At 42.9% G+C, this 18,653-nt stretch overlaps 2 protein-coding genes across 2 annotated transcripts in view; one reads left to right on the forward strand and one right to left on the reverse strand.

Annotated features, from left to right (window-relative positions):
- Positions 1–3,519, reverse strand: part of KIAA1210 (KIAA1210 ortholog) — a 61,223-nt gene extending 57,704 nt beyond the window's left edge. The window contains exon 1 of the mRNA XM_071758182.1: positions 3,312–3,519. The gene's annotated coding sequence lies outside the window, so the exon portion shown is untranslated. The remainder of the gene's footprint in view (positions 1–3,311) is intronic.
- Positions 3,520–3,560: 41 nt separating this feature from the next.
- Positions 3,561–9,687, forward strand: PGRMC1 (progesterone receptor membrane component 1). The gene is made up of 3 exons (XM_071758184.1): positions 3,561–3,975; positions 5,841–5,996; positions 7,801–9,687. Exons 1-3 carry the CDS (start codon positions 3,654–3,656, stop codon positions 7,899–7,901), a joined length of 579 nt encoding a protein of 192 aa, XP_071614285.1. The 5' UTR covers positions 3,561–3,653; the 3' UTR covers positions 7,902–9,687.
- Positions 9,688–18,653: the final 8,966 nt, after the last annotated feature.

Genomic DNA, 18,653 nt, shown 5'->3' on the forward strand with positions numbered 1-18,653 from the left:
ATTTTGTGTCAAACCATGCACGACTGAAACACCTTCAACTGTTTAATAAAACCAGAAAACCAAAGATAAAAGGAACCTTTTGGAGAACAAATTTGTCTTGCACCTGGAGGAGTATCTGATCTAACCAGACACCTCAATGATGCTGGGGAAAAAAGCAAGTGATATTCCTTCCACAGATCTGCCTGCCTGCTGCTGTGTTCTTCTTTTAACTCAGCCCCATCTTGTTTGTGTTGCTTTGGATTTGACCATAAAGCAGAACAAAGAAAGGCAGCAAAAGCACTTTGCAATGAAGTAGGGGTGTCAGAAGCAGATTTCAGCTACATAAACTGAGGTGAGAATCCATATCTTCTTGCATTTCTGCAGCTAAAACACTGCAGTGTTACACCTAGGAAATTCTGTCATCCTAGTTTATTGAAAACTCCCTTCTTCTAACCTTTACATCTCTTAATGTTGAAGTTGGTTTTCACTTCCCCTTGAAGCAGACTGATCTGCTCTGTAGCAGAACCAGCCAGCCCTCCATCCTTGCAGCAGACTAACAACAGGCCCTGCTTCAGGGATACAGAGACACAAATGAAGGAAGCTCCTGCATTCCAAAGTGCAAAGTGTCTCCTGTGTCTCCAGCAGAAGGACAAATCAGTCCTTCTGAAGGACACAGGCAATGGACACCATTTTCCTACCCAACGCTAACGGGGCAGAGAGAACATGTCCTGCTCCAACAGTGCCATGAGCTTGATGCACCAAGATCCCTTCATGTCATCCAGTTATTTTTTATACATAAAACCCTCCTGGCTTATCAGACCTGTAAGCAAAACTATGAGTTATTGTCAGAAAGTTAGGTATTTTTATCCCTAATTTTATCCCTTTCTCAGGATACTGAGGTTCTGGGGATACTGTTACTTTGCAAGGATCACATGAAGACTTATATTTGCTTTTTTCTTTGCTTCTTCCAGAAGTATCTACAGCTTTACCAGATTGTTTTTGACACCTGACACTTTTCAAAAAAGGAGCCCATGCTGAGATGTCACACCTTGATTTCCATATAGTCCAAAGGACAAGACATCTCCAAAACTTTGTAGTATAGCTGCAGTACATACTGACCGAAAACATTTTCTTGTCACAGTGACTGTCACAGTCCTACTCAGCATGACTGAATCAAAAACCATGGTCCTGGCAGCCTAAGAGACAAGCAAGAAAGGGGGAGTAAAGGTGAGGTGTGAATATTTTAGTTGCAAGCTCACATCAGTGTGTTTTAGAGAAAAGCAATTCACCAGCATGAGCAGTCTCTGCCTTTGCAGCCCTCTTCTCTGACACATTTTCTTAAACTTGGTAAAAATTCCCATGTTTGAACTACTGTGTGGCAAGGATATGAAAAGTTGTCTGCGTTTCACTGTGGGTTTTTTAGTTAATAAGGAGAGCATTATATTAGAACTGCTTTATCAACTCATCTCATAGATGTTATTAACAGAAGGCTTCCAGGAATTAATATATTGCTGTCTATAGAACTGAAAGGAAAACTTATATGGGAGCAGAGCTAATGCCCATGGTATTTAACTGGAACTGGGATCAACTACATTCCAACTAGAACCTTCATTCCATTTAAAGGAACTGCCAAGTAAGTTTGCTAGCAAGAAACAAATAACAAAGGGCTCGTGAATTTAGATAATTCTGATGTATCATGATTTTAATTACATCCACTTATTTATATATATCTGGGGGGGTTTTTTTGTTTTTCTTAAGATGCATTCTGCTGCATTTGAGTATTTTTTATATGCTGCAAGGTGAAAAAACAGCTTGAAGTTGGGCAACTGTAACTTGCAGTACCAGTGCTCGTGTAGCAGATAACTTCAGATTCTATCAATCTTGGCACTGTTTCCAGGCCCTTTTTTATCTAAGAATGAACTGTTCTTGGCTGGTTTCTCTAGGATACTAGGCATAAACAGAGCTTCTTTTCCCCTCCCTTCAGGGTCTGGTTCATGGTCAAATTCTGGCGTTGTTTCGGAGCCTGTTTTTTTCCTCTCTTATACAAAGTGTGTTGTAAAAAATTAAATAAAATTCTTTCTTCAAATTTCTTGTAAGATCAACATGATAAAATGCAATAGTGTCATGCCTACACTGAGCAGAATTAACTATCATATAGGTAATCCAGCTCCCAATTTCAATAATTCTGAAGTTTCAGAGGTTTATCTACTATCCTAAATAGGGTCAAATACCAGATCTACTTTATTACCAAATGCAAATCTTAGCCATCAGACCCATGAAACAATGAGATTTTCAAGTTGCGTTGTCAGCATACACCATGAAAGGACAGATCAAGGTCCAAGTGCTGATGAAGAAAACAAGGAGCTTCCCCAAGCAAGCAGCAGGTAAAACCAAATATCCTGCCTTGGAAGAGCCAATGTGTTTAAACACCTTACTACTGAGAGGTCATGAGTGTATCCCAAAAGCTCTTCTATCAGTAGCCCCACTAGCCCCCAGAGTTAAATTTTCCCTGAGAATAACACTGAGAATTATTAAGTAAATTACATGTGCTGCTTTCAATTTTATATAACTAAATTTCCTAATGACAGGTTCAGTAAAGGTGTCTTCATCCACTGAAGCAGTACCATGAACCACCTGCCAAGGGGCAGTGCAAGGCCAAGGCTGGCACATTCTACATTTCTTCTCCATCTGCCCCCTGAGTGACATTATTCACTTGTGCAGATGGGATGATGATATTCTGGCTGGGCAGTGGTTTGTGTTCTTTTTGAAGGATGGTGAGGACAGTTTCACAGAGACAATTATTCCGACCCAAACATCACTTCTGCTCTCTCACACCTGATACCAAGGAGCAGGCAACACCAGTAGTACTGAACAGTCCAGCAGTACAGTCAGGGCTCAGTTGTTCCATGTGAACGCTGCTTCCAGCAGATACACCAACTCAGCACTTCCTTCAATCTTTAGTTTTAACTCCACAAAAATTCCCATTGAAAAGAATAAAGATGTCCATGACTGGACTCTTTCATGATAGTACCTTGTCATTTCTGCCTCTTTGGTATTGGGGGGCCGGAAAGTATTAAATGTATGGAGAAAACGCCAAGGCCAAAAAACGCCAATTTCCTCCCTTTCCTCTTTCTCTGAGTTTGGCACTCGGAAAGGACGCTGCCCTCAGGAAGGCGATGAGGAGGAGCCACCACGGGGCACGGCCGGGCCGGCTCCCGGCAGTCCAATGCCGCGGCTGTGCCACGGCTCTTACGCAATTCTGAGGTAATTTCTGACAAAATTTCTGTGAGAACGTGTGCCCGGGACCCCCCGCTGCAGCGCCCTGACCTGACCTGATGCCTCCTCGGCGGTGAATGGCGGACGCTGCCGCCCTCCCTGGAGCCTCCCTCGCCTCAGCTTCGCCGGTCCCCAGGCAGCCCTCGCCATGGCCGGGCTCACACCACCATCTACCGTCGGAGGCGGCTTGGGAACCGGCAGGCACCGAGCCCGCACCGACTGAGGGTGGCAGCCGCGCCTCATCCTCCTACCGCCTTCCGCCCTTCCCGCCGCTCAGCCCCGCCCCACATGGCCGGGACGCCCCTTCAGGGCGCCGGGGCGGTGCGGGGCTCCTCCTCCCCGCCGGTACCGCCGCCCCGCTTCTCAGAAACCGCCGCGTCCGAGCGCAGCTCAGCCCGATGGCCCGCGAGGAGGTGGCGGTGGGCGGCGAGGAGGCGGCGGCAGGCGAGGGGGGCGGCTTGCTGCTGGAGATCGTGGGCTCCCCGCTCAACCTCAGCCTCCTGGCCCTCTGCCTCTTCCTGCTCTACCAGATCCTGCGGGGCGAGCGGCCCGCGGCGCCGGCGGGAGAGGCGGACCCGCCATCGCTGCCCAAGATGAAGCGTCGCGACTTCACGCTGTCGCAGCTGCGGCCCTACGACGGGGTGAGCGACCCCCGCATCCTCATGGCCGTCAACGGCAAAGTCTTCGACGTGACCCGCGCCAAGAAGTTCTACGGGCCCGGTGAGGGGCGGGACCAGCCCGGGAGCCCGCGGCCCTTTGTGCCCGGGGCCGCTGGCCGGGGGGGGACCACGGGGGTGTCGGTGGGGCCCGGCTGGGTGGTGTCGGGGCCGGTGCTGGCGGAGGAGTTTGCTGTTCCCTGCGGCGTGGGCATCAGCGGCCGCCGCGCTAATGGCCAAGCCGCCTCCTGGCCTGCGGGATGAGCGCTCGGCTGAGCTGCCCGTGCCCCCCGGAGGATTCCCCGCAGCCTCCCCGGCTCTGGATCCGCGGAGCTCGGCCTGGGACGCGATCGCCGGGGCTGCCTCCCGGGTGAGGCTCGGGGCGGTACCAACCCCGCTTCCTGGGCGCCGGGGTCGGGCCCCGGTGTTGTGAAAACTGCGGTTTTGTCCGCGCAGGTTGCCTCATTGTTCTCTTTATTGTCCCAGGGAAGGTCACACATGCCGCGGGGACCGTGAGGGGTTGTGCCGCGGTGGGGTTGGGCGGCTTCGGTGCCTCTGCCCGATGCCAGGAGGCCGAAGCGAAGTGTTCTGTGTTTACATTCCTTTCCAAGCTTTTAGCGGGCATCACTCGATTGCCTAATATTTGTACTAAATACCGAGCGATTTAGATTAAAACATCTTCGTAGCAGGAGTGCAGGCTGCTCAAGTGTGCAGAGATGATGGAATAAGCCATGGTGGCAGAGCAGCTGGGGATGTGCACCCAGGTGTAAGAGTTTGATGAACAGAGGCCTCGGGTTAAAAAGACTCACTGAGTTCCCAGCGTGTACCAGGATCTGTCTGGCAGAACCACTCTTGAGCAGCCCTAGTGAGCTGCGAGCTCTCCTCAGAGCTAAGGAGAAAAGTGCAGGAGACACCACATATTTGGAAGCATGATGAGATTTAGTACTTTGCGTCCAAACATAGACTGGAAACTGTTGCTGAATGATGCTGGACTGTAAATCTGCATTCTGCAGCAGTCGAGATTATATGTACAGCTGAGTTAGAGGGACTGCTTTGTGTTTGTGCAAACTACAACCATTTAAGGACCGTGCTTTGGGTGCTGCCTCCCTTGACAGCAGTAAAAGTTGCCTGTTGCATCTAATTTGATAATTGCTGAATGGTTCCTCACAGTGTCTGGCTAGTTTGATTTTCATTTTAATGGAAAAGTAAGATTCTTTTCATGAATTTAGCAAAAGCTCACTCTGGAATGTATGGGAGGTGGCATGATTTCTACAGTAACCAGAGTTCACATCTAACTTCTTTAAGCTCCCTGAAGAACTTTCAGTGTCTAGTTGCAGCATGTGATATCCCCATTTTCAGTTTGTCATACAAGCAAGTTAATCATTAATGAAGTTTAGCAGGGGTCTGTCTTGATAAGGTATCTCTGATCTACTATGAGTTGCATGTTTTGATCATTTGAGTTCATCTTACATTTTAGAAGTTCTAAAACTTCTTCCAAGTTGGTAATTCCTAGTATCTCACCACTTTTTCTCTTAAGCCGTCTTTTCAGCTTTTTGAGTCAGAAGCATCTCTGAGAAAGTTTCTGTCACCTCAGACATACAAATCCTCTTCCTGAGGATGTGCTTCCCAATTTTGTGTGCTTATTCTTACCTCGTTTCTGTGTTCCATGCACAGTTTGTGATTCATTGTCTTAGTGTTTCAGCAAACTCAATATCTCATTCCGTGGTTTTGTTTCTTGTTCTCTTCCTCTGTTTTCCTTTATTACCAACTTGAATAAAACTTAATAACATTTCAGAAGGTTGAGGCACATCTGACCCACAGATCAGGGTAAGAACTCATCATCTGTTTTCTTTTGGGGACTCTGATCCATGAAGATCATTCAGCATCCATTACCCCTGTAACAGTTCTGCTTATGGTTTTGTTTTAAAGATGGCCCCTATGGAATTTTTGCTGGAAGAGATGCATCCCGAGGCCTTGCCACGTTCTGCCTGGATAAGGAGGCTCTGAGGGATGAGTATGATGACCTCTCTGATCTCAATGCTTCACAGCAAGAGACCTTGAGGGACTGGGAGTCACAATTCACTTGTAAGCAATTTTAAAGCTATTTACAAAGAAGTAGCTAGTAACTAGTGTGTAATAAGGGAAGTAGTGGTTAAAAGGCTGTAACCAGCTAGAAGCATCAGTCTGGAAATTACCTTAATACTTCGGTTAATAATTATTGCTAGAATTACTGTTACTCAAAAGAATTAAGAGAAATACCAGTTTTCCTGCTGCGTTCTTTCTTCCTCTGCTCCTTACAGAACTGTAGGAGAGATTGAAGCCTAGGATATGATCTATAAGACTACCCAAAAAAGTAGACAGTAACTGGAAATTAAGAACATGTTTTTGATACAGTTAGTATCCCATCTAGAAATTATTGGATTTCTCTGCTCTGAAAAAAATGAAGCTCGTATCGCCTTCAGTTTCTTGGAAAAAAAGAGTAACATTTGAATTATTACTTCTTGAGGTTTCTGAGTTTTGAAGTCTGTTTAAACTATGCCTTTTCCCCTTGGAGCTCTTGATACAGCTTTTTTTTCTGCATGGCCTTGCTGGTGGCTTTATAAGATTCATGGATAACTGTATCTTTCTCATGGATAACTGACTTTCTCCCCGAGAAAGTGATCAAGAATGAGCAAATGCCACCTCTGTGCTTGGAAGCAGCCTGGTCATTACTCTCACAGTGATGGCCAGAGTGGCAGGGGGAAAAAGACATTTTGCACACTTAATTTGTTCTAAAATTAACAGAATGAAGTCACTTTCATAGTTACCTTGTTTTCCAGTGCTTAGTACTGGAAGTTTAAAAAAGGCAATTCCAACTGTTTTGTGTTGTGTGCTGCAACTTTCTGCTCAAAAAAGTGAACTTCAGACAACAGTTTTATGGAAGTTGCTATGCTGAGCTTGTACCAGGACATTTTTTTTTCTCCTAGCGTGTATCTTGACAATGAAAAATTATTCCTCCATATCTCATGATGCCTTTTAGACAAATGAACACCAAAGGGATTATTTCTACTGTCAGATAGGACAAAAAAAAAAAAAAAAAAACAAACAACCCAAAACCTTGTATCAGTAGGTTGTCTTGGTGACTTTTACATATAAATGATGGAAACTGTAGTATAGTGGAAATTATATTCTGTTTTTAAATAGAGTGTATGGTATTAGAGATTTATTAGCACTAGCTAGAATGGACCTTTCCTTCACATAATATCATTAGAACATCTCAGCTCTGACCTAGTGTGTCCCTACTATTTTGGCACTCATTCCTGTCTTAATCAAGATTGTTAATCATGCCACACTGAATGGCTGTTTTATGATGCTAAAAAGTGTGATGCAGAAACCAGAACTATCCTACCAAATATCTGACCTGAACCAGTGTTCAAATCTGGCTTTTCAGGTATCAGGACACACAGTGAACTGTGCTTTTTTTATTACAATCTTTCTAATAAGTTAGTTGCTTAAAATTCTCATTTATTATAACAGCAAGGCTTGTCCTAAATACCTGTAGTCAGAGGCATCTTTTGCTTCATTGAGGAGAAATAATCTAGTCTGGGATTCTGTTTCTTTAGGTGGATGAGTCCCTCAGTTTACTTGTATCTTTCATTCATCTTTTGGCTTAGGCAGAAGGAGAATTATAATTCCATTCACTTTGCATGTTTCTTACACTTACTATAACACTAGTAGTAAGTCAAGTAGTTGATTTCAGCTTTTCTCCTTTTACCAGAGTGTTTGGAACAGGTCACTGAGAGCTGTTTTAGTATAATACATGCATCTTGTTAATTCAGGAAACACATAGTAGCTTAAAAAGGTACATTTCAGGGCAGAATAATGACTTGGATTCTTTTATTTTTCCCAGTTAAGTATCACCATGTTGGTAAGCTGCTGAAGGAAGGGGAGGAACCCACAGTATACTCTGATGAAGAAGAAAAAGGTGCCCAGGATGCAAAGAAAGACTAGAGAGTGCACTGAGAAACAATCTATTTTTGCATCTTAAAGGATCATTTGTAACATTCCACTTTCCCTTTTGTAAGTTGCAACAGCAAAAGTGCCAGAGTTACAAGGAATTGTTTAAAAGGCTTCCTTTTTCAAATTTAGTAGTAAATCTCTAAAGGTCTATGATCTGCCTTCCTTTAAATCTGCATAAAAATAGCTGTGCAAAAGTAAACTGCAATTTTGGCAATAAAGAACTAGAGCTGTTTTTCTTCTACCACCATTTAGTGCAGAGTAGGTTAAAATACAGTTTTTCATTAACAGCCTAGCACTGTGGACACAGGCACAAGAGTAACTTCACATATGCAACATAAATTCCACTAAATTTCATTTTGTCTTAGCTTCTGCAGGATCTGGGCCTTGGGCTGTAATTCCTTTAGAAAAGGGACTATATTTTATTTGTCCATGAAGCATCATACTCACTTGTGGTGCAGTGTAATTCAATGTTATGTAAGATGATTTGGCTTTTAAGGAGTTACATAGCAGCTTACAGATTAAACACTAACTGCTTTTTAAAAAAATATACGAATTTTTGAGTGGATTAAATCACTTTTAGATACTTAGAAAATTAGGCAAGACTGATGAATAGTTGATATATTCAGTCATGCATAATTATGTATGGATTGATATTTTTTGTTTACTTTTAAAGCACAACTGAAGTGTTACAAAGCTTTGGAGTGTAAGTAAGCATCCCTCAAAAGCAGGTACAGCACCAAGTGTGGACTGTTGTTCATTCACTCTTAGTAAAACTCTTCTGGGAATTTTAATGAAATTATATTAAACAGATACCATCAGCTGCTATTGATTCTTAGACTTAAAAAAGAAGATATGCTGGTATGGCATGATGAACAAGTGCTCTTGTACACACAGCTTTAACTAGCAGAAAATTACCAATCAGTTTAAGTTATACAACTTTCCTGTACAAAATAAAAGGTGTAAGCCCTCTCTGTGTTGAGGCCTTTGTTGCTCTGGACTGTTGCCACTAAAAGAAACAGCCCAACCTCATGAACAGCCAGCACTGCTGTCCCTTTGTACTTACTTGCTCTCTTAACTCACATCTGTAGATAATTAGGTTTGTTCTGACTATGTAACCCAGTCTTCTGCCATAGAGGGCAGGGAAAAATGTAAATGTGCTCCTTCATCATCCAAATACTTCTGCAGAACTCCATCAGAAATTCCAGGGAGATACCAAATGATCTGCTGGTCACTCATAAACATGTTTCTTGTCCAGGTGTTCTGCTTGGGTGCCTGGCTGGTGTAGTTCCCTGGATTTAGTTTCTCCCATTCAGCTGCTCAGCCAAGTTGTTCCAGTTTGGCAACACAGTCAAAATGATGAAGTGAGTCCTAAGCAGGAAGGTGTAAACTGGGCAAAATTCTTTGAGAGTTAAGTGCATTGCACAACAGCAGCTTTAATAAACAAGTGGTGCAACATGTTAAAAGTGCCTGAGACCATCTGTGCTGAGAACAAATGACATTCCCTCAGTCCTAACACTGTCAGGGCATTTACTTTTGGCTACACTGGGCCTTCAGATGAAGAGTTCAGGGGGTTGAGCCCCCAGCTCACATCAAGTGGTACTGTGTGAACCTGGTGAGGGTCTAGAGACAAATGTAAATCTTGTTATGACCTTTGTGTTGCTATTTTATTTTTAGAGACATTTATACTCTTTGCAAACTACTACTAATGGTTTACCTCAAATTGGAAATGTGGGGGGTTTTATTTGTTTAAGGCAGAAAATAAAATACTCTTGCATAATGGTGGTGTTTGTTTATTTAATGCAACTGGTACTTAATCCTCCCCTGATGTTTCAAGTTTCATATTATCTTTCCCCAGTGTCTTACATTATCCAAAGCACAGAGTGAAATATGTTCTAGCTGAATGCCTTTAAATGCAGTTCTGTAGTATAATGTCAATGGAATGTGTTCATGTTAAATCTGCTTTGTTGTTGCAAAAAGAGAGAGAGGCATAAAAAGGCCCAAATTATTGTTAGCACTGAGCAAAAGTTGGAGCTCTGGGAGGCTGTGATAGAGTGGAACTAGGCTGTAACCTACCTTTCAGTGGACCTGGCTCTTAAGTTAGACTATAACATATCCTGAGAAAATCAACACTGTTTTAACTATTAATCTCTATGTCACAACATGATGCATCACTTATAATAATAATAAATTAAACCACACAGAAAACAGGCACTAACAAAATAAAGTGCTTAATGTTAAGCACTGGCCATGCCTCTTGGGAAGGAAGCAGTGGGCTTTGGTGAGATTTTTCAGAGGAAAGGTAATTTCTTGTGAAAGGAAGAAGAAGTGAGTCCCAAGAGCAGTGGTTTCTTGAAGCAGCAGACACAGATTTTGTTTTCTGAAGTGCTTGAGAAAATGGATGGGTTTCAGCTTCTTTTTCACTGTCACTTGCAACTTGATGCCTTCCCTCAGCAGTGACTGCAATGACAAAGCAGGAAGAGCTGTGGCAGGTGCCTGTTCAGGCTCTGCTTTAACCAAGTAGGACACAAGGACCAACCAAGAGCAGAGATTGTCAGCAATCTCCATCACCTCAGCATCCAGACACCCATTCCTTGTGTGTCCCTGTGACATACATGGGGAGCTCCAGGGGAAATGAAAACATTGGAGCAGCATCCCATTTCTAACCAGTTGTGGCATATTGTCAACTGCTTTATAAAATTCAGATACTTTGTTTTTTCTGGACTCTGCCTGCTTTAATCATCTTTATTAGTTATTACTATATGTAGTTTCACTTAAACAAAAAGAAATTCAGCAAGGACTGCTTGGATCACATTATGTAAGGGGTTTTACAACAACTGAGGTGTTCTCATGAATTTCCTGAAATCTGGATTAAGAAGAAAAGGCTTTATATCATAATTGCTGTATTCTTGTGCTTCAAGCAGATGATGTAATAATGAGCATTGTGTATTTTTGCTTTCAAAGCAGCCTGGAGTATTCCAATTTCAGCATTCAACATGAGACACCAGCACCTGGTTGTACCAATAACAAAGCATAGTTCAGACAGCTCCCCAGAGAAGAATTCTGTCCTCAGGAGCTTTGTTAGGAGGTTTTTGCATCACTACTGCACAGAAACTCAGGTTTGATTGCAAGGTCTGCAGTCTCAGGGCCCTACTTCATACACATCAGAGTAAATAGGGTTTCTGTTAAAAAACACCCCTGAGTACAACAGCACACACCAGGCTCTACCTGAAAGGAGCAATGTTACAAATTTCTGACTCTGAACTACATAAACACTGCCTTGATATCTTTTCAACTATTAAGTGTTCTAATTGTGTAAACATCTTATAACCTTCATACCTTAGGTGTCATATTTTCCTTTAACTATTGAGAGTTCATCTACAAAGATGATTTAAAACTCTTTAAAATTTATAAACTGTTTTATGTATCTAAAGATTGCCCTTCTGGACAATAAACAAGAAAGCAACAGAAATTCTGTTACAGTATGAAGATTACAATGAAATGTTTTAAGGTGCATGTGTATGTTACTAACAATGATTTTACACAGAATGAGGGTTTGGAGACAGAGGATTTGCTGTCTCAGTTTCAATCACAGAGGTGAACACAGGCTGCAATTACAGAACTTGTACATTTATTTGTTATTTAATAGTGTAACAACATGTTGATAAATCACTGGAAATTTACACCAAAGGAAACCTTCACCTCCTGCTGCCCCAGATCAATAAAAAGAAATATTTACTTCCTCACCTGTAATCTAAAGGCCTGTCTCATGGGACACAGAACTGCCTACAGATTGACAGAAAGGAAAATTTGTTATCTTTAATCTGCTAAAATTGCATAGAAAAAGCAAAAAAAAAAACAAATCACCCTTGGTGCAGCATATCAGTGCAACTGAAACATTTTACATGCTCATCAAATACAAGAGTTGATATTCACTATAACTGTACAAAATACTGAAAAAGAACACTTAAGAGGGGCACTAATGTTCTCTAAAATAGTCAGAAAATATTTCCGTAAAAAAAAAAAAGATCTTTTGAGATAAAAGTAATAGATTAAAAGTACTTTGAGTAAAACTTGACTTAGAAGCCTGGAGAAATCACCAGTACTGAACACAGGGGGAAAACATATCTACATATGTATCTACAAATACAATTTTTTGTACTTTTTTTATTACTGTTTTTTATTACTGTTTTTTTATTACTGTTTATTAGAGCAGAAGTTACAAACATGGGTAAGGTTTATGTAATGAAGGCAACGTTATCACATTAACTTAATACATTGACATGTAATAAACAAAGCAGAGTAAAATGAAAGCTGAAATACTCAGTGCATTGAACTTAGAACCGATCCTCTCTATCTTGCCAAGGGACTTTGTCCAAAAGCAATTGTGGCTGTCTTCTAAATACAGGCAGTTGAATAAATATGGATATAAATCAAGCTCCTGGGCTGTGTTTTCACATTTTTACCTACATGCAGCACGAGTTGACATTTCACAATTTCTCTGGAAGTTGTTTGTAAGCAAACTCACTCTAAAGAGCTGTCTCACTGTATGTGGCTTCAAAATCTTGTGAACTAGTTTTGAGCCCACAAACATATGGGGACTGTCAGCACGGGGACAAGCATTTAATACAGAGGTGTTTGCATCACTGCTGACCCAGAGCCCAGGCCTTTCCTGCTCCTCACACCCCCCCAGCCAGTGACCAGGGGTGCACAAGAAGGTGGGAGGGGACAGAGCAGGGAGAGCTGAGCCCAAGTGACCCAAGGGACATCCCAGCCCATCAGATGCCATGCTCAGCAATACAAAGCTGGGGAGGTCGGGGGGATGGTGTCTGTGTCCCCAAGTCACCCTGAGGTGTGACACAGCTCTGCTTTCCTGGGAATGGCTCAACACCTGCCTGATGACTGACCCTAAACTCTCTTTTGTTTTAACCCACAAGCCTTCTCACTTTTATCTGTCTGATTCTCCCACTGTGAGGCAAGGCAGTGAGTGGCTGTGTGGGGCTTTGTTGCCAGCTGAGGTTAAACCATTAAAAGCTGGCACTGGTTTTTGGAAACTTTGTCCTGTGGAAAGCAGATTTACTGAACTACCAACATGACACATCACAGAGAACTCCAGAAAATTTATGAAACAAAGTGTTCACACAAATAAGTGTTTAAAAATTATTATTTTAAAATTTGAATAAGAAGTTCTCAACTATGGAAGCACAGCAATGTTCTCAGAGACTTAACACTAGAGTTGCTTTGCTCTGCATTCCAAGTGTTGGCTTTTCTCCAAGATATGAAAGTGTTCATTACATGCTTCATTACTAGTGACAGTTTAGGATGCCATCCAAATACCTTTGATTTAAAACTTCACTGTACTACAATTACACATACAAAAATTAAGAGCACTGCCCACAAAGATAACTACAAAGAAAAAATAGCACACAAAAAGGGATAGAGGGAGAGACAGAAAAGTGTTCATCTCTAACTTTGGACCTTCCAGTCAAATGGGAAGAACCTAGAAATGTACACACATTGATTTTACTTCAGGGTATAAAGACATTGCTTTGTGATGTTGCAGCATAGAACAATATAAAAAGTCCACATGCAGAATCTTAGGCAATCCAGCCTCAGAGCAATCTGAGAGCAACACCTCTGATTTCATTGTAGGGCCACAAAATCTTAGGTTGACCTAGAAACCTCCTGAGATCCCTTTCTGGTTGGATTAATCTTTCTCATAACTCACATCCCTTCATCTGATGCCTTACCCACAGAATTAGGATGCTTTTCTTTCTAAGGTTAACACATAAATTAAAAGCTACATAAGACCACTTCAAGTTCTCTGAGTCACTTCCTCAAAACCTGGATTTTTACAGTAGACTCTTTCTGGGCTTTACTTGTTATGAGACAAATATGTGACAAATCTCAAGAAAACAGGACACTCTCTAAAAATACACTCTCACCTTTCAACCCCCTCTTGGTTTTCCCCCGTTTTTCAAGCGTGCTCTTGTTCTTGCAGTTTTAGTCCTTCCAGGCTTCTCTTTCTTACAGCTCCTTCACTAAAATACCTGGTTGTATCAAAAGCCACCTGTCACAGAAGCAGAATCAGACTTAACAGTCCAGTTTGTCGTGTATTTATACAAACACAACCTGCTGAGCAACTGAGACATCACAGGTGACTACCAGATACTACTGCACCCAAAAGAATGTCTCTCTCTACCCTGGCAAACTTTTAACACCTCTCTGAAGTTCACACTGGGTTGTCAATCAACCTCAAACACCCCACACCCAAACACCTCCTCCTGCTGTGACACCAAGGGCTCACAACATGACACCATCTCTTTGGCCAAACCTGTTCCTGGTTTGCTCTTTGGGGATACTCAAAGTTCAGTATGTTCAGCAGAGCATTCCTAGCTGCAGGATTCGTGCAGTTCTGCCCAAACCAGAGGTTGTTAACTCTTGGAGAAACAGTTTTTGGATTAAATGCTTCCTTGCTTACAAATTGATGGAGTCTGTTAATGTCCTGCATTTCATTATATCAAATGCTCAGATGTGTGCACATTAAAAGAAAACACTCAAGTTAATTGCAACAAGGACTATTCCCACTTAAAAAAAAAAAAAAAGAGTAGTATGAAGTGTTATTTCCAGCACAAAGGCACATTTTAGGGTCACAGTTTAGAAATTCCCTGCTGGAAAAAGATATCAAAATGGGGTACTTACAGAGATAAGTTATATAGGCTGCTGAAATAAAGCTTACAGATTGCAAGTTTTCTTTTACAGTGCCACACTAACCATAGCACTTCACTGGATTCATTCCTCACCATACTTCAGCAAAAAGGTACAGAGAAGGGAAGGGGTGCCTTGGACCCTTAGCCAAGAATCACCTAAGTCAGGGCAGCTGCTGCAGATACTTCATGCCTAACAATATGAATCCAAGTTTTCAAAGAGTCTCACCAGCTCCTGAGATGATCTCCCAACTTCAGTGTGAACCACGCTGGAAATATTTGTAACTTTTACCTTACCCACAACAGTTTTTCGGGAAATCAAAACAGTAAAATGCTGGGTTTTTACTTAAGGACTTAAATTCAGATACTCAAACTTCATTTCATAGAATCACAGAATGTCAGCTTGGGAAGGACCTCAGGGATCATCTGGTCCAACCCTTTAATATTACTGATTATATGATATGTCCCAGTAACCCACTGAGCTGAGACTTAAAGCTTTCCAAAGAGGAGGAATTGACCACTTCCCCTGGGAGACCATTCCAATGTCTGACTGTCCTCAGAGTGAAAAATTTTCCTGTTGCATTCAAATGGAATCTCCCTAGGAGCAACTTGTGCCCATTGCCCCTTGTCTGGTCCATGGGATTCCTTGTAAATAGGGAGTCTCCATCTTCTGTAGCTGTCCTTTAGGTACTGGAACACTGTAATAATGTATCTCTATACCCAGGACAAACAGAATAATCCAAGTTTTTCCCCATACATGCTTAAGTGTCCAAAAAGTTTAGAGAGGCTTCCACTGGTTACCACAGGCTTATCAGGCCTAACTTCAAGGAAAAAAAAGAAGTTGATAAACTATCATTTGTGCCTGTTTCTTTCACACAATCTCATCAGCTAGTAACAAATAAAGGTTAGTGTATTTTAATGTTGTCCTTTCTGCCACTATTTTAACAGAAATACAGACTAAACCAAAGAGGGGGAAAGATACATATACATTGAGAACTGCAGAAGTGCCAAATAAAACTTCCACTGAAGCAGCATGAAAAAAAGTCTGTAAGATTATTGTCACTGGTTAAAAATTATACTGCTGTTACTAGAAAAATGCCAGTTTGCCTTCAATATAGAAATACACAGGCAAAGACAAGGTCAGTGCAAGAAGCTGACATAAAATAGGGAGATCACATTTTATTCAGACTGACAAAGAAATACGTGTGTACTAAAGAAAAAGCTAGACTCATAATAATAAGTAAAAAACCCCACAACAAACCAACCAAAAAAAAAAAAAAACCCAAACCAAAACCACAAGGAATTTCTTGCAGCAGCAGCTACAGCACAGACTGCAGCACTGATTCACTCCTGTTAAGGAACTGCTGCCAAATGCACTCAGAATTAGCCACAACTTTGTCAGGCAAGGCTTACAAACTGATAAACCAGCCCATATTATCCTGCCCATGCAAATCTTTCTTCACTAACATCCTGACACCACCATGCCTGCAACATGAGGGTGGTGAGGGACCGGGCGACCACGCCTGCACCCCCGGGCCCTGCTCCGGGCTGCTGGATCGCCTCTGAACCGTACACTCGACGGGTCAGAAACCTCCGAGCCCAGCGACCCTCTGTGCCACCCCGCGCAGGACAGGGGATGGGGACGAGGAGGTGACTCTGGGGAGTCGAGACCGACACCCGCCGGACACCCGCCAGCCCGGGCCGCGGGCTCCGGACAGCCCCACCGGAGCTGCCGGGAACCTCTCCATAACCCTCGGTACCCCGGCAGGCACGGCCCGGGCCGCTCCGCAGCGCCGAAGCCGCAGCGCCAGCGGCTCGGGCTGTCCCTGAAGGAGCGGGACATCGAGCCCATCCACCCGCACCGCACCGCAGCGCCGGGCGCCCTCAGCCGGCAGCGCCCCGCTCCCACAGCCCAGGGCTGCCCAGCAAAAAGGGACCTGGAAGTGTTGATTGACATCTGGCTGAACATGAGCCAGCAGTGTGCCCAGGTGACCAAGAGGGCCAGTGGCATCCTGGCCTGGAGCAGGGAGGTGATCTTATCCCTGAACTCATCACTGGGGAGGCCACGCCTCGAGCACTCTGTGGGGGTTTGGGCCCCTCACTGCAGAAAGGACATTGAGCTCCTAGAGTGGGTCCGAAGAAGGGCAAGAAAGCTGATGAAGGGTTTGGAGCATTAAGTCTTAGGAGGAGCAGCTGAGGGAGCTGGGGCTGTTCTGCCTGGAGAAGAGGAGGCTGAGGGGACTCCTCATCACTCTCTACAACTACATGAAAGGAGGCTGCAAAGAGGTGGGCATCCATCTGCTCAGTGGAGTTACAAGTGATAGAACAAGAGGTAATGGGCTCAAGGTGCACCAAGGGAGGTTTAGATTGGATGGTAGGAAGACTTTCTTCACTGAAATGGTTATCAGACATTGGAACAGGCTTCCCAGGGCAGTGGTGGAGTCACCATCCCTGGGGATATTTAAGAGTGGTATAGACATAATAATTAGGGGTATAGCTTAGTCAAAGTCTCATCAGTGTTAGGTTCTGGTTGGACTCGATGATCTTGGAGGTCTTTTACAACCAAAGTGATTCTGTAAGAAGTCCAAACTCCATCTTGTATTTAATTTTGAGATAGAACATCGAGAGCTGTTCCTAGGGAACGTAGGAAACTTTCATAGTTTTGTTTCAGAAATAAGACCAATACAACCTTGCTTGTTGCAGATGGCTGCCTTTGCATGTTTGACTCATGAAACTAATTTGTGGACTGCTGAAACTTTCTTTCCCTGAGTACTGATGTGATCAGTTAATGAGAGGCAGGTCACCTATACAACCACATTCTAGCCAGGAGCAACTGAATAATGGATTTGAACACTGCCATCCTCTGGCTGGCTGCACAGGAAACCTGTTGAACTTAAGTTTCTTTAAGGTAATATTAAAAAGTACCTGGTGATGTTTTGGTTTGGGTTTTTTTAACTTGTTTAACTTTCCTGTCAGGACTTTCTAAGCAGCCTGTATAATGATAGTTTTGATCTACAAGAGGGTTACCTCAGGTGGTTTTGTTTAGAGGCCATTTAAAAAAAAAAATTAAAAAATTCTTAGTCCAACAGATACATTTTGTCTGTAAGGGGAATTAGTTTTTCAAAATACAAGCTGTCTGGCCAGAGGAAATACAGTGATTTGTACAGCAAGTCCAGAATATACACTCCTCAATATAATTCTACTTTCCAACATTTCTGAGCTATGCTTAGAATGTGTATCCAGGGCATTAATTCTACTGTGAGCTTTTTATTACAGACAGAAGGATTGAAGAAGACTTGGTTGCTTCCTTTTTCTGAAGTCTGCTGTACAACCCACAGAGCCAGCTGGCAGTGTGAATCCCTCAGAACAGACAGGCAGGCTTGTGATTAAATCACAGGAGTGGGAGTATGAGCTTTTATTTCTGGCTCAGTCACAGGCATCGCAGGTTATCATAGGCAAATCTCCCAATTTTCAGTGTCTGGCATTGTTTACAACCCAGCTGCTTGCTGGAGTGGCTTCTCCTTCCACCACCAAGGAATAAATTGATCTGGGAGACTCCAACAAATGTTCTGGAATGCAGTGGCAACTGAACACCTCAGAGCAGCACTAAATCTAAAGCTTTTCTAAAATGGGGGTGGCACAGGCCATAAATGGGTTCTCTGACAGCTTCATTCATTCTCCCTCCCTGATCTCAGAACCTTCCCATGACACTTTCAGCATATTATTGTTAGGTACTGACATGCCCAAATAGAATGGAATTTAATTAGGAAATGACAGCAAGCTCCTACACCACCTCTACTAATAAAACCAGTGTGTGACAAAATTCAGTGCTGTATACACAGTATACACTGTTCTTTATTAATTACAGCCATGCAAAACAAAGTATAAAGAAATACAGAAATCTTCCAGGAAATAAAAATCATGTTCATTCCTTACAAAGGACTTGGCTGCATAAAAGGTCAGCTCAGTGAAATTGCATCTCCAAGTGTAATAAAAACATTTTTTTGTATGTATAACAAAAGAGAGGAAAGAAAATCAG

Source organism: Heliangelus exortis, chromosome 14 (assembly GCF_036169615.1).
Source record: "Heliangelus exortis chromosome 14, bHelExo1.hap1, whole genome shotgun sequence".
In the NCBI taxonomy this organism is placed as follows: domain Eukaryota; kingdom Metazoa; phylum Chordata; class Aves; order Apodiformes; family Trochilidae; genus Heliangelus; species Heliangelus exortis.

Bases quoted from the DNA above. Each gene is read 5' to 3' on its own strand.
- PGRMC1 (XM_071758184.1), top strand. From the start codon at position 3,654: ATGGCCCGCGAGGAGGTGGCGGTGGGCGGCGAGGAGGCGGCGGCAGGC. The intron at 3,976-5,840 runs GTGAGGGGCGGG...TTTGTTTTAAAG, and splicing joins CAAGAAGTTCTACGGGCCCG to ATGGCCCCTATGGAATTTTT. The intron at 5,997-7,800 runs GTAAGCAATTTT...TATTTTTCCCAG, and splicing joins CTGGGAGTCACAATTCACTT to TTAAGTATCACCATGTTGGT.